The sequence below is a fragment of the Melozone crissalis genome, unplaced genomic scaffold, assembly GCF_028551555.1.
Source record: "Melozone crissalis strain CALT ecotype California unplaced genomic scaffold, PUWL_Pcris_2 ptg000370l_1, whole genome shotgun sequence".
NCBI lineage: Eukaryota > Metazoa > Chordata > Aves > Passeriformes > Passerellidae > Melozone > Melozone crissalis.
Genome location: NW_026536113.1, coordinates 264,099 through 282,874, shown reverse-complemented (window position 1 = coordinate 282,874; position 18,776 = coordinate 264,099). Strand labels below are relative to the sequence as shown.

The 18,776-nt window shown below is 41.6% G+C and overlaps 1 protein-coding gene across 1 annotated transcript in view; it reads right to left on the bottom strand.

Annotated features, from left to right (window-relative positions):
• Positions 1-18,776, bottom strand: part of LOC128950029 (inositol polyphosphate 4-phosphatase type II-like) — a 118,098-nt gene that overhangs the window by 50,508 nt on the left and 48,814 nt on the right. Inside the window, exons 9-10 of the mRNA XM_054294906.1 lie at positions 14,878-15,055; positions 9,957-10,169 (exon numbers count right to left, since the gene is read on the bottom strand). Coding sequence (XP_054150881.1) covers positions 9,957-10,169; positions 14,878-15,055 — 391 coding nt within the window. The remainder of the gene's footprint in view (positions 1-9,956; positions 10,170-14,877; positions 15,056-18,776) is intronic.

Here is an 18,776-nt window from a genome sequence, read left to right as displayed (position 1 = left end):
GAGTCGGACGGACTGTGTAATAGAGATAGGAGGTGAAAATGAGGAACTGGACATAGAGGCACAGGAAGAGAACCCCGGGGCAAGGACCAGTCACTCGCATTATACCAGATCTGTGGCACGAGGGGAAACAAAGCAAAGAGAGGAGGGGAACCATACGATAGCTCCTCTCCGACAAATTATGCCAATGGTAGGGGAAAAGACTAGAGTAAAGGTGCCGTTCTCGACAAGTGATTTGAACAATTGGAGGGATGAAGCAAAAAATTTTAGGAGAAATCCGGAGGGAGTAGCAAAGAGATTTGAATTAATGGCGAAGAATTTAGATATTGATTGGGAGGATATAGAAGTGATGCTGTCGGAGCTGACAGATACAGAAAGGGGGCTTGTGTTGGAAACAGGGAGACAACATGCTCAAGTGTTACCGGGGAGAATAGAAGATAATTTTCCCAGCAGTAAACCAGAATGGGACCCAGGTAACGCGGATCATTATCAACGGTTGGTGCAGTATAGGAAACTGATAGCGATGGGCTTGCGTAATGCAATCCCTAAGGCTATCAACTGGTCAGTGCTATATAACATCAGGCAGGGAAAGGATGAGACCCCATCGGAGTTCTTGGACAGACTCAGGGCGGCAATGAGACAATACACACCCCTAGACCCGGCAACAGAAGAAGGGAAACAGCACCTGCTAGGGTTAATGATGGGACAGAGTAACCCAGACATCAGGAAGAAGTTACAAAAGCTTGAGCACCCAGCAAACAAAAACCTAGAGACACTGCTAAATGAGGCATGGAAGGTATATAATAATAGAGAAGCAGAAGAGAAGAAAAAGGAAGACAGGAGGATAGCCCGAGTGGTGGCTGTAGCAGTGGCAGCTCAAAAGACAGGTTACCCGGAACCTGGAACTCGAGGAAGGGGTAGAGGCAACCCAATGGGAAGGGGAGGGAGACTCCAGCCCCACCCCACTAGGGTAGGGCCAAATCAATGTGCGCACTGCCTACAGATGGGGCACTGGAGGCGAGAATGTCCCCAACTGAGGGAAAGATTTATGGCCACTACCACCACCACACATCAGGATAGTGAATGACGGGGACCGGTGGGCCGTACCCTAGCAGACCCACTGGTTAAAATGGAGCTAGGGGAAGGTAAAAAGGAATTGCGATTTTTAATTGATACGGGAGCAACTTTTTCGGTTTTAAATCAGGAATTGGTACCTAAAAGTGATGAATTTGTACAAGTTGTGGGAGCAACAGGCCAACCAGAAAAAGCTTACTTTTTGAAACCCATTAAATACAAAATTGGGAAACAAATGGGAATACATCAGTTCCTGTATTTACCAAATTCGCCAAAGCCCTTATTGGGAAGAGACCTATTGGAAAACCTGGGAGCCATAATAAAGTTCAACAAGGACAAATTGGAATTTCAAGTAAACGATGAACAACTGATTACAGCCCTAAGCCTAACAATCAGTTGTGTGGAACCCAAACCTGAGAACCACAATTTCGAGCAAATCCTGAGCAAGACTTATCCATTGGTATGGGCTACAGATATACCTGGAAAATCAAAACGAGCGACACCGATTGTTGTCGAACTTAAGGTCGGGGCAAGACCGGTGGTAAGAAAACAATACCCTCTGAGGATAGAAGACAGAAAGGGAATTGAGCCCATAATCAAAAGGTTTTTAGAACTAGGGTTATTGGTAGAATGTGAATCGGACTTTAATACACCGATCTTGCCAGTAAAGAAACCTAATGGAACGTATAGGCTCGTTCAGGATCTGAGGGCAGTAAACGAAATAACCAAGACATTACACCCGGTGGTTGCTAATCCATATACGCTTTTAACTAGGCTAAAGGATAGCCTGGCCTGGTTCACCGTATTAGATTTGAAAGACGCATTCTTCTGCCTTCCCTTAGCCCCCGAGAGTCAAAGGATTTTTGCCTTTGAGTGGGAATCAGTAGATAGGGGGAGAAAGACCCAACTTACCTGGACACGGTTGCCCCAAGGCTGGTCTAACTCGCCCACGATCTTTGGGAATCAGTTAGCCAAAGAATTAGAACAATGGGAAGGGCCGCCGGGAGATGGCGCTCTCCTGCAGTACGTAGACGACCTCCTAATAGCGACAGTGACGGAGGAAGAATGCATTGAATGGACTATTTCCTTGTTGAATTTCCTGGGTTTAAGTGGATATCGAGTCTCTCAACAGAAAGCACAACTGGTGCAAAAGGAAGTGGTGTACTTGGGATACGAAATCTCCAGAGGACAGCGATCCCTGGGAGCAGCCAGGAAAGAGGCCATCTGCCAGATGCCCAAACCAGAGACGGTGAGAGACCTGCGCGCCTTTCTGGGGATGACAGGTTGGTGTCGGCTATGGATCTACCAGTATGGGATACTCGCTAAACCATTGTATGATTTGCTAAAAGAAACCAAGAATGTCCTAGTTTGGACTCCCGAGGCGGAAGGGGCCTTTAAGAGGCTGAAGCGGGAGCTGATGAGAGCACCAGCCTTAGGTCTCCCAGATGTGTCAAAACCATTCTGGCTATTTTCCCATGAGCGGCAAGGGATGGCCCTAGGAGTACTGGCACAGCAGTTGGGACCACACAAGAGAGCTGTGGCCTACTTCTCCAAGCGATTGGATGAAGTAAAGGATGGCCAGGCTGTCTGAGGGCAGTGGCCGCAGTAATAATTAACATAGAAGAGGCCAGGAAGTTTACGCTGGGCCAAAAGGTGACTGTGTTAGTATCCCACACTGTGTCAGCTGTGCTGGAACAGAAAGGCAACCATTGGTTGTCGCCTTCCAGATTTTTAAAGTACCAGGCCATCCTGGCTGAATCAGATGATGTAACCATTCAGGTAACTAATATTGTGAACCCAGCTTCATTCTTAGAAGGAAGAGCTCCAGCAGAACCCATCGAACATGACTGCCTGGAAACAATTGAAGCCGTCTACTCCAGTCGCCCAGATCTCAAAGAAGAGCCGTTCGAAGGCGCGGACAACTGGTTTTCGGATGGCAGCAGCTTCGTGAGGCAAGGAGTAAGAATGGCTGGCTATGCAGTCACCACTACAGAGAGGGTAATTGAGTCAAACCCCCTGCCTGCAGGGACTTCATCTCAAAAAGCAGAGCTGATAGCCCTGACCCGAGCCCTGGAATTAGCAGAGAACATGCAAATTAATATATGGACAGACTCTAAATATGCCTTTTCTGTCGTACATGCTCATGGAGCCATCTGGAAAGAAAGAGGACTGTTGACTACACAAGGAAAAACAGTCAAACATGCAGGAGAGGTTCTGCGACTGCTGGAGGCGGTCCAACTCCCAACACAGGTGGCCATAATGCATTGCAAGGGGCATTTGAAAGGCAATACTATTCCAGAAATAGGGAACAGGAAGGCAGATACAGAAGCTAAATTGGTGGCCATAAGAAATAAGAAAGCGGAAATAGCGGCCCTAATACCAGGGGAGCTGGATATCAATATCCAGCCAGATTACCAAGAATCAGATCATAAGTGGATTCAAAGGAATAAGGGCAAAATACTAGAAAATGGTTGGGGTCGATTAGAAACAGGACAGTTAGTGATACCAGGAAACGTGATGTGGCAGTTTGTGAAGGCAGAACATGAGAAGGCCCATTGGGGCCTAGATTCGCTTTACCAATATTTGCAGACCAGAATAGCAGGACCAAAATTATTTACTACTATAAAACACGTTACGTCCCAGTGTGAACGGTGTCTGAAGAACAACCCAAACACAGGAACCAAAGTACACCTAGGAGCTATAAACCGAGGTAAATTCCCAGGTGAGATATGGCAAATTGATTTTTCTGAACTCCCAAGAAAAGGGGGGGTTTCGGTACCTGTTGGTATTAACTGACACATTTTCTGGGTGGCCTGAAACATTCCCCTGTAGGACAAATAAGGAAAGAGAGGTAACTAGAGTACTATTGAATGAAATTATTCCACGGTTTGGGGTACCGAAGAGCATTTCTTCAGATAGAGGTACACATTTCTGTGCAAAAGTAGTGAAAGCAATAAGCAAAGCATTACAAATCAATTGGCAATTGCACACGCCCTACCGTCCACAGGCCAGTGGGCAAGTGGAAAAGATGAATCATCTTATCAAACAGCAAATTGCTAAAATATGCCAAGAGACTAATTTGCAGTGGTATCAAGCTTTGCCTATTGCTCTGCTGAGACTGAGAGTCAAGCCAAGATCGAAGGAAAAGTTAAGTCCTTTTGAAATTCTATATGGTAGACCTTATGCTATGCAAGCTGTAAATGGGGATGTCATAGACCAGATTGGTAATCAATACATTTACGATTATGTAATTGCGGTGGGGAAACAGTTTGATAAGAATGCTGCTGTGATGATAGAGCACCAACCTAAGCAACCGGATTACAAATTGCATCCGTTTAACCCCGGGGATTGGGTGTATGTTAAGAATCTTTCAGGAAAACCCCTACAAGAAAAGTGGGAGGGACCTTTCCAAGTGCTGCTGACTACCTTCACCGCGGTTCGGATCAAGGAACGACCTACGTGGATCCACTATTCACGGGTCAAGAGAGCTCCGGAAAACCAACAAGAGGAGATTAAACCTGCCCTAGATGTACAGACTTCTGAGTCAGCTGTCTCCGCAGGATCACGTGAGAATCCAACATAAACTAACATTGACTTTGCCAAAACCTTTATCTCTCATAGCAGAATTTAATGCCGAAGCTAGAGCTGCATTGCGTAGCACGCCAATACAGTGGATAGGGTGGGTCGAAACGTACAGTCAACAAGGACCTGACCCACAGGACCCTATTCACGATCGGCCGTGCTTTGGGTGTGGGGAAAGAAATTGTGTGGGACTAATTGGATTTCTTTGTGGAGGTTGCGATAGAAAATTTTGGAACGTACAAAGTTGTTTACTGGACCTCCAATGTTATGAGTGTACCTGCAAAGAAGCAAGGGAAAATGACGACTATTTGGCCTTAGAGAAATTCGCCAACAGACCCATTTTAGAGGCTAAGGAATTGTTTGAAGCTCCTGAACAAATTGTATTAGGGTGGTGCCATTGGAAAGTACACCGCTGGTTACAATATTGTTTGAAACTTAGTCGTTCTAAGGTTTTATCGACCCGTTGCTATTCTTCTGTCCCACGACATCCACTAACAAGTGACCAAATTGGACCCTTTAAAAAACAAAGAGATTTAGACACTGAACTAGAAAAGGCTATTTTACGAGTAGAACAAATTCACATCAAGCAACGAGAACGCCAAAAGAAACAAAATTGACAGCCAGACACTATGACCCCGACTCCACCCCAAACCTTTACAACTCTGATCATTGGACTCTCGATAAGTATAGCTCTTCCCCAAGACTCTTCCCCAATAGACCCATGGTCTCATGCACATCAGTGTATCCACCCGGAATTAGGAATGAGCGGACCCTACTTCGAGGTTTATGCCTTACGTAACAATCAGCCATATGCAAGTAAAGTATGGCATCAGCCCTCCATGATAGCATACAAGGGAGACCAAATCCAAATTGGGTGTCGAGAGCTTGACCCAACAGGAGAAAGAGGAGGAAAAACAAGGCGGCTGATATTAACAATTCAACCCTCGATGCCAGCCTCTAAACAAAACTTAATTACCTTTAGTCTAGTGAAAATGGGCAAACCCATTGCCTGGACTCAACAAAAGGGCCCAATTTCATGTCAGTGGAGCGACTTCAGGGAAGATCCACCTGGATCACAACCCCGAAACTCGGTGATTTATAGAGCATCTAGTGGTCCTGAGGGAGGAGAAGCACTGTGTGAGATGGTATTTAGATTGGATCAGTCAATGACGTTCACATGTGAAAGGGAGTTAAAAACACTGGGACAGGGTTTTAGCTCCCTCGGGCGTGTTTTCGGGCGTGCTGCCGAATATAGGATACAATTACCAGAAGATGTGATCCCATTGTATCCAGATCTAGACTTGCCTCAAGAAACCACCCTACCAGTGGAGTGTAAAGCAGTACACAACCTAACCTTTATAGGGCCTCAGGTGATAAGAAAATCTAACGAACTAAAATTATTGTTGGACCCCACTTATTCCCTGAAAAAGGTGCAAATGAACATTCACACCGATATTACTTATTTGCAAAAGGATTGTCGACCATTTATACAGCAAAGCCTTAAGGGATGGAATGCATGGCTAGCGACAAGGTCTCATCACAGAAAAACAAAAAGAGATCTAAGTGGGTGGATTGGCACCGGATTTGGCATAGTAAACACAATAGATCAAGAGGTATTAGTAAACAAATTAAGTACCGTCACATCGAGCTTAGGAAAGCTTAAGGTGCCTCTCAGTACATCCATGCTTACATTAGCCGAAACACAATCGCTAGTGGTGAAATTACTAGCCATGGTAGCAAACCATACTGCAGAAGATTTTGTAAAGCTCACTGACTACACAGGGGAACTCAGCAGAGACGTTGCACTCGCTATCCAATGCTCTCAGACGCAACAATGGGTACAATCAGTAGCGGCAGGAATAATGAGAGAAGGAACGTCAGGTATATTACCTCAAGAAATAAGGGAAACAATATTAAAGGACAATCACACTACACAATTTGAGAGGGACCATCAGGCTTGGTGGCAACTAGTGAACTTCACCTATGAGCCTCAACAAGAACACATTGAAGCTTATGTCCTCACCATTAGTGCGGCAGAGGAAAGAGCTATCTTTCCCATCCTCACTCTAGGGACAACACACCAAAAAGTCGTTGTTAGGCCAATAAACCATAACGTCTGGGCCAGTTATGATTACACCAAAAATAGGTGGCAATCGGTTAGCACGGAAGCATGTATCCCTAGAGGACAATTAGGCTATGTTTGCGAAAATGCTGTGGTAGAAGCCGAAGATTTATGCTTAGATGCTGAAAACAGTGTATGTACCTTAGAAATGCTTCCGCATGATAAAACACAATCACAAGTTTACTATATAGGAAATGGGTGTGCTTGCGTAAGGACAGCTTGTGACAACGTCACTATAGATAATTGCCTAGAAGAGACTAACAATACTAACTTTTGTGTATGCAACTTTACCAAGATCATAGGTTGTGATTTTCATTACACTGTCCCAATAACTACCCAACAGCTAATTAACACAAATTTCAACCTATATCAAGAGATACCGAAATTACAAATAGGGATGGACGTCAAAATCCTCAAAGCAATGCTTGCACACCCTGAAGTAAAGAAATTGGTGCAAAAGGTGAATCAAACAACTAAACGAATGGTATGGCAGATAGAACACAATTCAGAAAAGATAAAGAATGTCCTGACCGAAATAGAACAAGTAGGCCAGCATCACTGGTGGGACATCCTTACAGGATACTCCCCAACAGCTACACAGGTCTTCCATTACCTGGTGCACCCAATGCTAGTAGTAATTGTAGCTTTGTTATTACTAACTCTTACAAACATCTGTTTGTGGTGGAAATTAAGGGGCATAATGAAGAGGACCCAAATGATTTGGGCAATGGTACGAGCCTATCAGCGTCCTGTGGGACCAGAACTTGACGAAAGAATTCGTAAGTTACTAGAAAAAGGGGGGAAATGAAGCCCTAAAGCAGATAGCCTTCCAGAAGTAATGGGTTAAAACATAGAATGAGAAGCATGTAAAGAAGGGCCTGGCACTAGAACACACGGAGAAAGCACAGCACCAGGAAAACAGAGCAATAAATTAGATAAAAGGTAGAGCATCATGACAGGGGAAGAGATAAGTATAGGAGAAACTAATAAGCTAAGCAGGTTTAGAGCCAGCAATGTCAAAACGACCCTATGGGTTTTGCCAAGCCACGGGATCCAAGCCAAATACACCGGGAATTGACCAAATTAGGAAAAGAGTTCAAAAGTTTAAAGAGGAAGACTCATCAGAAAGACCCCGTCTATGATGAAGGCAACAGGAACGACCACCTGAAAATTCCCCAAAAGAGATGTCTCCACCTACGCTCCGCCCACGCTCCGCCTACACCACGCCCCATATGAATATGCATGATTATGTATCTGATCTGATGTAATTCTATACCCAAAATTGTATATAAGACTTGCTTTGCTATGAGAACTCAGAAATCCATTTTGTGATTTCTCCGACGCGTCGCTAATAAAAATACCTCCTGCTTAATTGACTTAAGCTGAGTCTGATTAGGCAGTCACCCTGCCTGTTTGGGGCAAAATTTGGCATCACCTTAAGGCCTTTTTGAGCTCTGCTCAGAGATTAACACCCTCGTGGGCTGCTTCAAGGGTCAGCTTAAAGAGTTGTTTAAGGATGTAGATTTCAGGCAAAACTAAAGTTCCAACTGCAAAATGTAACACTAGTACTTATAATAGTACTTATAACACTTAGTACTGATAATAGTGAGGAAAAAACCTACAACAGCAAAGGAGGATAGAGCATTGTGCATACAAAGCAACATATATTAAAGTTTTTCCCTTTATAGTTGTGTTTCACAGTGGATTAAGTGTTTTTTCAAATTTTACATGCCTTTATTCTTTCTCTTTCCATCGTGCTAATCACAATTTGATTATTAAAACTCATATCACCTCTACTGACAGAAATAACTGAAAAGTTTAACCATTCAAATCCAGAAAAAATCACAAAATTTCTCCAAAATTTATACTGTCTCAAGTTTGACAATGACTCTGACTCAGCTCAATTCAGAAAACAGTGAAAGATACATTTAATTTGAATCAAGATTACTAATTCAGCAGAAAAAAATGAATGCTGTTTAAAATGACCCACTTATGCAGTTTAATAGGTGAGGACCAAGCACCTGGCGGCTTTTAGTTATGAATTACAGCAAAGCTATCTTCTCTTCAGAGATGCTGAACTGCAGTACTAAATTAAAATGCAGCTTTCACAAATGCCACTTTTTCCAGTGCAAAATTTATCTCTTTTACAAAAACTATTGTGTTATTTATATCTCTAAATGTTTCAACAGCTAAAAACAAACATTTTGGCTTTAGTTCAAGCAAAGAGCACCATTCCAGCCCCTCAGGTTGTTGAGAAAACAAGAAAAAGTGAATTAAAGGCTCTAAAACTGGAGGACAAATGAAATAATGAGTTATTTATTGTTTAAATCTCACGAATACTTAATGCATGGGGCTGGAAATAATTGCCTTTCTTCTAGAAGAAATATATTCTTCTTCCTTTATTTTTGGTGTGGAAAAAATTACAGGTTAGGTGGAATACCATAGCTCACACAAGTTATTAATTATTTACAATAGAGATGAATATGCTGACATCCTTTACGTCTATGAGAATACAGTGATGAACTCAAAGCATGAGCCTGGACTGAATAAAAATAGCTTGAGTACGTATGAAATAAAGTAACAGACCTATTAAAGAAGACATCCACCAAAATAATTGATTTATAACATTTCAGCCATATAAATAATACATATCTTTGAAAGATATGCTAAGAATGTTAAAATCCAAACACTGTATTTAATTCTTTTACAGAACCTCAGACAGTTTCTAAGAACAGAGTCTAGGGGCAATGGGCTGAGGGTTAATTCAGTGTATTTAAAATGATTACAGCCTGAGGGCTGGAGAGGGGTGTTGCAGGGGGTGGGGAACAAAAAAACCATTTCCCTGTGAACAGCATATACTGTTCCAGTCCTTAAATCTGCCCAACTAGCAAAACCAACCCAAGTAAGAACAAAGACTATTCTTGTGTCTGGGCAAGAATACACTCAACACCTTCACTGTTCTATGCACAACTAGGCAGTCTCAGAGCAGCACACTGTACTTAGGCAAAGCCTTGCAATTTAGCTTCAAAATCTGCATATCTGCGATGCATCTGAGAAGCACAATTTTACAGTTTTGCACCCCTTTGCCCCCTGCAACGGCATGTGACAAGGACACTGAGGGCTTGAGGTGGCTTATGCTAATTTGTAGGGTTTCACTGGCCAAGGGTTTCTGTCCACTTACCCACTCCTCCTCATCATACTCAGAATGATGGGGTATGGAGTCCTGCCTTTTGACGTGAGCAGGATGGTCCTGGTGCTGTGCATCAGCCCCTTCCTCTGCACTGCTCCTGGGCACAGCTGGTTTCTTGAGCACACAGCCAGGCCGGGCTGTGTACAGCGCTAGAAGGGCACTTCTCACCAGCTGGTCCTTGAACGTGTGCACAAATAACTCCGTCTAGGGAAAAAACCAAACCAATGGAAAGGTTAGAGCAAAGAATGTGGTATGGCAGCAAAGCTGTGTAACACTGAATTATCCTTAGGCAGAGCGGCTATTTGTTTCAGGCCTGCCTGGGAGGCAGAAAACAAAGTAGGCCAACAAATAATGAGGAAAATTTCAAGAGTTTTAGAGATCACATTCTACAATCCCAATGTTCTAAGCATTAACACAGGAGCACATTATCTGTCAGAGATCACAATCTTTTCACATTTTATTTGAATTCCAAATTTCACCTCAGAGGCAAGCCTCAACAAGAACCACTTCCAAGAGTAACCAACCACAGCACAATGATTTCTGAATAAGTGTAAGATAAAACACAATTAACCAGTTCAATAATCTCTCTAAATAAAACCCACCACTCTACAATGCTGAAATAGCAGTATCTGCAAAAGCAGTATTTCCACAGATAAATTTTACTACTGGTAGGTGTCAACCCAGATATCATGGTAGGTGACACCTGATTTCAAGCTTGATTTTTTTTGTATATTTTAAAGAAAGGAAACTCTGAAGTTGTCTTCTCGGGTCTTCTGAAGATGCTATTCAATCTCTGCATCATTTTTCTATGTTGACTGTTACAGCTGGCATTTTACCGTATTTTTTAAATCCTTCAACCTCCCTGCATTATTCATCTCCCTTCCACCTCAACAAGGAAAGTATGCCTTTGTGCAGACAATCTTAATTAAACAGGGATGTGGGAAGGTATGTAGATAAGAGTCAGAGGATCCAGCCTCAACCAGCAGGAAATGCCAAAAATGAGGGCTGCCCAGCCAAGCTCTCTTCAGCCCTTATGTGCTGCTTATGCAAAAACTGGAGGGAAAAGTAGCCAAAAAAACCCCAAAACAAACAAGTGCCAAGTGCCAGCACCTCCCTGGAACTCCTGAGAAGATTCCTGGAAGTCTTTTCTCCCAGTTTCTGCATTTCTTATCCTATCCCTTTCTTCATGCTACCTGTTCCTCTTTTGCACCCACTCCTACTCAACTTCTTTTTCTTGCCTTCCTGTCTCAAGACCCTCTCAAAAGTTTACAGATATTTAAGACAGAAAGGCTCTAAAAAATTAATGGTTTTCTTAAGGCTCCAGCTGCTAGGTGAGGTACTTAAATGAGAAGTTTCTGCCTTTCCCATTTTCATTATGTTTACCAAAAAAATGCTTTCTGAATTGTTTCACATGGACGGGCTGAAAATTTTACTCCAAATAAATCTCTACAGTTCTAAAAATAAGAACTGCAGGAACATCTAAGAAAAATTATTGATTTTTTAAAACCAAAATCAGACCTGACTTGGGATTCTTTAGACTTGGCAACGCTACTCATCTCCCTGGCGATATTACCAGACCCATTCCTTCTCCTCATTACCAACTTGGTGCCTGAGGGAAAGGCCATTTTTTAACAGTTTTCTCAGGACTGTCTCCTCGTTGTCCTGAATTGCTCTGCAGGACAATTGCAGTTTTCTACATTTCCAACCCAGATGGTGCATGCCTGGAGAATGACTTAGTCTCTGGGGAATAGTGCTATCACACCCCACCATTCTTTGCCTTACCATGGCACAATGAGATTTGAGGGGTTGTGTGGTAACAGCAAAGCTCCTCTTCAACACTTCTACAGTTCCATAGCAAGAGAGTTGAAACTCCATTACTTGTCTACCCTTAAAAACAGCAATATCATGGTTTTGCTGAGGTTTAATATCTACCTTCCCCACAATGTCTGTTTGAGAAAATTTCACGTTTCTGGTTCAGAATAACGCTCAAAAAAACTTTACATTTCAAAAAATTAGGAGAATTGGATAGCTTGATGTAAATAATGCCCACTAGGACTGCAAAGTTTAAGTAATATAATTGAATAGAAATATTTTATAGGGAAATTTAGTTTTTAAAAGAAAATCAGTACAGAAGTGCGACTCCATTTTTCATGCAGCAACTCAAATAATTCTGTAATTAAATTCCATTCAGAGATCCCATTGGTTTTACAGCAGTCTATGTTTTAACTTCACTTTCTAACAGCTCAGTACAGCTAAATTTGCAGAACATCACTATTTATGAAACTGCACTGAAATCACAAAACCAGTCTATACAAAGAAATAAAAACTCTGCAAATTCTTTCAGATACTCTACTAAAGAGTATTTCTGCAAACAAAGATAGGCATAGCTGGAAAATTAATTTATCAAGCCTGCTGCAAGCTGCAAATGCTGATACACTTGTCGATAGCTAAAGGCTTCCTTAATCAACTAACAAAAAGGGATGATAAAAGGTTAGTCTCAGGAAAACACTACAGGAAACTGTAAATTATATATGGAGATGCTTAACAGGAGAAAATAAGCTCCTTTTAAGAAGCAGCAGTGGAATTATTTGATTTCATTTTCCACTTTCAATCCATGCAGCCAGTCCTTCCATTTCCAACATGAACACTTTAATGTAATTCACATTATTGATAATTCAGATTTACTCACTGCTACCTAATAATTATAGAAAGAATTCTTATATATACCAAGTGATATGTTTTTTAATAAACTTGCAGAATTTAATCACCAGGCAAATAATTTTTATGGCTTCAAACAGATGTTTACTTTCTAAATATCTATCCAGTTAAAACATCAGAGCATTTATTTTTTACATACAAAAAGTGCAGGAAAGATGGAATAGCAAAGCACTACATATGCCTCAGGAGCACAAGCAGATATCATGTCATTATACTCAGCAGAGCATGTGCTACTCTGTGTTAAATGCAAGCAGGAACACTCTGGTAGTCTTGGTTCTCCAGTACTGTACCAGACTATACAGACAGAATATTTCAAGACAGCAATATAAGGCTTTGAATTAACCATGAGGGATCTAATTTCAGTATTGTGTGGGTTCACTGAGTTTAGGGCTTTGAAATTGTATTTCTCTTTCCTGAAGCTGTTTCTTGGTCTCTCTTCCCCATCTCTCCTCCCCTCTTTACAAGCAGCTGTCCCAGCACACTTGCTTCCTCAGCAATCCACCCTATTTCTCTATTGTCCACCTTTTCCTAGGAGTGCATTTGGTAATAGACAGGGAAGCAGGTATTGAACCACTCCTGCTGCAGTTGTTCAGACAACTGGATTTGTCTCTTCCAAGCAAAAGGTGGAGGCTAGACAGACATCCAAGGAGTACATGGGGTGAGACTCCTTCTTCTGGGAACCTGAGCTCATGCACTAACAGCAATTTAATCCTGGTCCTGAAAAGCTGATATGAACACACTCAACTAAGCCACCAGCTATAAATGTAAAATACCTAAGGCTTTAGCAAACTGAATGAATTGTCTTTTTTGTCCCCTTTTTATAGCCAGAGTCTCTAGCGAGCCATGGTTCAAGCAGTACTTTAGTACCATGGCTCCTGCCTCTGAAATCATCCCCTCCTCCTGTCCAGAGGCCAATGGCAGAGAAAATGCACATTGCTCAGCAACCACCCCTTGGATCTTCAGAACAAACCCTTCTTTGCCTGATTGGCTTTGCCTGTGCATACAGATTTCTTTGAACTAACCTCTAACAGAGCAGCTTCACTCTTCTATGCACAGCTAAAAATGCCCTCCTGCATCCAGAGGTACACCATAATCACTACAGTCCCCCTCCTTAAATTCCTCTGTTTCATTTCCAGGCTGAATTCTGCCTTCTTCCATCACCCCTGACGCTCAGAGCGACTCCACATTCTCAGAGCGAGTGTGGATTCACACATCTGCCGCTGAGAGCGATGTTCCTCTCCCTAGTGCTCTTCTGGAATGCCTTCCCAGCAAGTGGCCAAGCTCAATATCAATATTTGAAACCCTCCTATGGCACAAGGAGCTGCTGGGGTAATGGTGCTCAACAGACCAACAGGGCTGTCACTTCCCAATAGCTGAAGATGCATGGAAATGGTTACTGATCGTGTTATTGAGCCATACTGGGATCATACTGCTGAAGGGATGGCCCGTGGAGAAATGGGAAACTCTTCACAAGCTCTCGGGTCACAGAGTTCATATTGTTATTCATATAAGGGCTCATATTTTTATAGGGTAACATATGCTGGGAAGCACTACAGGCTTCAGCTAATCTCCATTATCAGTCTGTGAGAGCAGCGGCGAACATTATCTTCTCTAATTTAGAACTAAAGGAACTAAAATGAGGAAGAGGTTACAGCTACAGACAGATATAATAGGAAAAAGAGAAATAAACTTTGAGATCTCCTAGAGCAAATTTCCCAGCTTCTCCTTCCAGGCTGCATCACCATTTCTGATCATGCTGTTATTCTAAACCTTATACACCAACCTGGCTTGAACTACCTCCCATAACCAGCAGCTTGAAATATCATAGAAAGAGAATGAAAAAAAAAGACTTCTCATACTACAAAATTATTTATAATTGTTGATATTTTCATAAACTCCACTATGTAGCCACTAGAGGATGAAGAAGCTACATGAAATTAAATTAATTACACTTTTTAATAAAGCAATCTTTATAGATTTCATTAACTTTCTATACGGAAGGCCTACAGAAATGCTAAATAACATTATTTTTCTAATAACAACATTTTGATGCTTATTTTAGCTGAGTTTATTTAACATTTCCTGATGCTGTGAAAGTCAAATGATGCAGAAACCCCCCCCCCCCCCTTCCTCCCCAGCAGTTAGAGAGACTTGGTTACTCCATTTTCCATTGCAGTGAGGATTTGAATCTTACTTTTTCTGAAAGCATCTTTAAAGAGTTCTTCAAGCTGTCTGGAGAACGCTGGCTTGCAGAACTGAGCAGCAGGTCTGCATGGCTTGATATGAGAGGCTGCAGATGACTGATGTTGCTGAAAACTTCTTTTGCCTTGGCTGTGTTTTCAGGTGAATAGTAAATACACTGGTATCCAGTGCTGTGATAACAGAGAGTCACATCATGTCAAATTCATTTCTGCCATTAACAGCAATGCTTATGGTGCTAAAAATCTTACCACTGCTTTTGCAAAAAAAAAAAAAGCCAGATGCCTGAACTTCACAGACACCACTGATCCTGCATTTAAGGGTAAAAACAAACCTTTCCTTGAACAGTAAAAGCATAAACGGCATGAAACAGCCCACCACCACATGCTCCAAGTAATACAGTGCAAAATTCCTTTGAGTGGGTGATCTGAACATAAACCCCCATGTTTTTATGTGTTTCTTTTAAACACTGTAATTCTAGAGACAGAAAATATTTGACAAAGTCAGGTAATAATATCAAAGAGCATAAGGCTCCTTATTCTTCCAACTGAGCTCCCCAAAAGAGAATTGACTGCCTCACCGAGTCTTTCCAAGTGGGCCATTAAGGTTGAATTGATCAGTGGCCCACACTGTGTTTTGATTGGCCTCAATGATGTCCAGGAAGAGACGATAAACAGAGTTATCTCCAATAAAGAACAGGCATCTGATTTGCAAGAAGAGACCCAGCAATGGGTGCGGAAGTGAATTACTTCAAAACCACACAAATGCACACTGCAAACTTCCTACTGTCCACTGTTCAAACTACTGCAATTATTTTGCAGGACTTCTCCTATCCCTCTTTCTTCTTTTCCTCCCTACAAATTATGCAATATCCTCTTACACCACTGTTCTCAAACACCACTTCAGACAGCATGCACACACCCACTGGCTCTTGCCTGCAGCCCACAGCTCCTCACCTGAACCTCTGGTACGTAACCCTTCCTTTTATAAAGCCCTGGTTTAGTCTTTCAGAGAAACTAACCAAAATCTTCTGCAGCTTCAGATTAAAACAGGAAAAAAAGAACCCAAGCCCCTCCTGGCACATCACCAATGCCAGAGGAATGTACATGCTACTCCCAGCTGGTACTGTTTGTATCTCCCTTCTCTCCTTTTTGTCTGAAGTATTTCAGTCCCTTCAGCCATTTCACCACTTTCTTTCTTTCTTAATTTGGCATACCAAGACCAAATACTGACACTTGTTCAATCCTCTGAACTTTATGCATTCGCTTTCATTTCAGTCTTTGTCCAGATCTCTTCCCTACCCCCAGTTCCCCTTTGTGCCTTTTATTGAGTGAATTCTAGTTCCTTCTCTTTAGTTTTCTACAAATTAGAAACTAAATCTTGATCAGTCCCTTCCAATTCAGCATTTTCTATGATTCTGGCAAATAAGGATAGCTTCAAGCAGTTTTAAAATGAAGGCTCTTGCTTACATATTTTGCTGAGGTATACTCTCAATACCCAATTCTAATTTTCTATTCCCCAATATCCATTCTATTTTTCTGTCTTTCACCAATGTCTTCATTCCTAGATACAATTCTTTGTAGAAGCAATCAGGATTAATGGCATATAGCTGCCATTACTACCAGCCACATCTAAATTACGACGCATCTCCAACTTACATGAGCTACTCATGTCTACTAGACCCATGTCTAGTAGAAGTCATAATTCTGAGTATTTCAGCAAAGTGAATAATATAAACTGTCCCTCCTAATGAATTAGGAAAAACAAGCAAACCTCTGTCCCTCTGAGTAATCAAGAAACTGCCACAGTTCTGCCTTTGAGGTGGAGAGCCTGTTAGTGAGATGACTTCCAGAGTCAGATCTGGCACTACATCCACTGGAACCCTCAAGCAGCAGGCTCAGTGGATAGGGCAGGGACAAAGAGCAACAGTCTATGTTAATTGCAGTGAAGACATAGTCTTAAAAGTCTTGACACTTCTCTAATTCCCCATCAGGCTTTTCCCTCCCTTTATCAAAAAGTCCTTTTTGCAGGCTGAATCTGGCTAATGTTGTTATCAAGTTAACTCCTTTCTGGGATTTCCCTCAGTCTTTAAATCCTAGATAGTTTTCACTGATCTCCCACAGCTCTAGGCTTCACTGAATATTGCAGCAGAAAAGCTACAGACACCACTTGTAAGAAAGAGGGCAGTGACACCAAAGGTGTGGGCAGTTCTCATTGCAATTAAGTAAATCATAGCTTTTAAGTAAAGGAATTAGTGAAGAGAGAATGACTCTTCAGAATGAAGTGCACTACCAGACTGGTAATTATTTGGACAATTTAAACATTTTCAGAACCCTAGAAAGCACGACACAACTTCAAATATTTAGTTCCTCTCATAATTTGAGAGCAACTTTCTCAATCCCCCTAGAAGAATGTGTAATTATTTTTCAGAAACAACACGTTTGAAGTTTCTAACTGTTGTGTTCACACTGCTGCATGTATGACTAGCTGAGGTTTTCTGTGGCCTTAGCCTTCACAAACAGATATTCCCACTCACAAGTAAGCGACATTCCCTCCTCTGCAGCTACTTTTAAAGCTTAGTGCTGCATGCAGCTCTGGTATGTAAGCACTGTTAGGCAGAAGAGAAACTTTTCACAGGTGTCCTAAGGCACAAACTGCATGAAACTTCTGCATTAGGGTAAAGGCCGCATGGGTAGGTCCAGTGCAGAATAGCAGCAGCATAATGAAAACATACCTCTCATATGTAAATTATGACTCAGGTACCTTTTGAAAACTGTATTATAATGCTTTCTGGGAAAAGTTTGAAAGCTTTCACTAAGCATATAAAACCACACTTGACCATTTCCATATATTGGCGCCATCATTAACCATAACCACATGACTGTCAGCGGTCATTTCAGTCCTAAACTTGCTTTATGGACATTCTTCAGATCACATACCAGAAACTTTTCACTTAAAAGAAAAGCCTTTCTTGCTCTCATTTCAGGTCCTATTTTTTTTTTATAATGTGCCTTTTATAAAAATTGGATATGACATTCCTGATGGTAATAAATGAGAGAAGAATTGCAAAGCCACTGTATTTTTGTAAATATTATTATACAGGACTTTCCCTTTGTGTCTGCACAAAGATTGATATTCTGTGTAATAGAAAAGACGCCAGAACTATCTTCACATACACATTTTCCACATTCTTCTGCTTGATAAACTTTCACAAAACATATGTCTCAGTCTTGTTTTTGTTTTGCAACTGCAAATGCTACCAGATAACTGTTTCTCTTTGTCTGCAAATTCCACAAGTCTAAGACTGCGCAAGAAATATATTGCAATATGCTGACACTGTTGAATATTTTGATAAACTGCTCTAATAATCAGACTGAAGGTCAAAAACACGCAAGGCAATTCTGTCACATCTAGACAGCTGCTAGGATTGGCTGAGAACTAGTCTCTTCCCACGTCCTGCATTAGGTCTTCAGCTCAGTTAGCCTAGAGAAAACGGCTGCTGAATCTGCATTTTTCCTGTTCGTTCTGTATTCTGACTGACATCGCAAGGTGTCACTTCTTCCTTCAACAAAATCTTCAGAAAATCTAGCCCCATCATAAAACAGGAAATTCAAATTGCAGAAGGTGCCCCGGGGGACACAAGGTGTCCTCAAAACACCTTTATCCAGCAAAATAAACAGGTGCATGCAAAGTAGCACTGTTGTCGCCAGAGTGAAATAAATTTGTCCATTATAAGATTGAGAATGTAGTAAGAAATGGTTCATTTTCTGAAAGGTGAGCACTGTGAGAACTGTAATGCTACTTTATATCATATAACTTTAAAGGATTATGTCTATTATATTATTTATATCTAGCGGCTTCAGTTATAAATTTTTATGATAAAAACCCACAAAT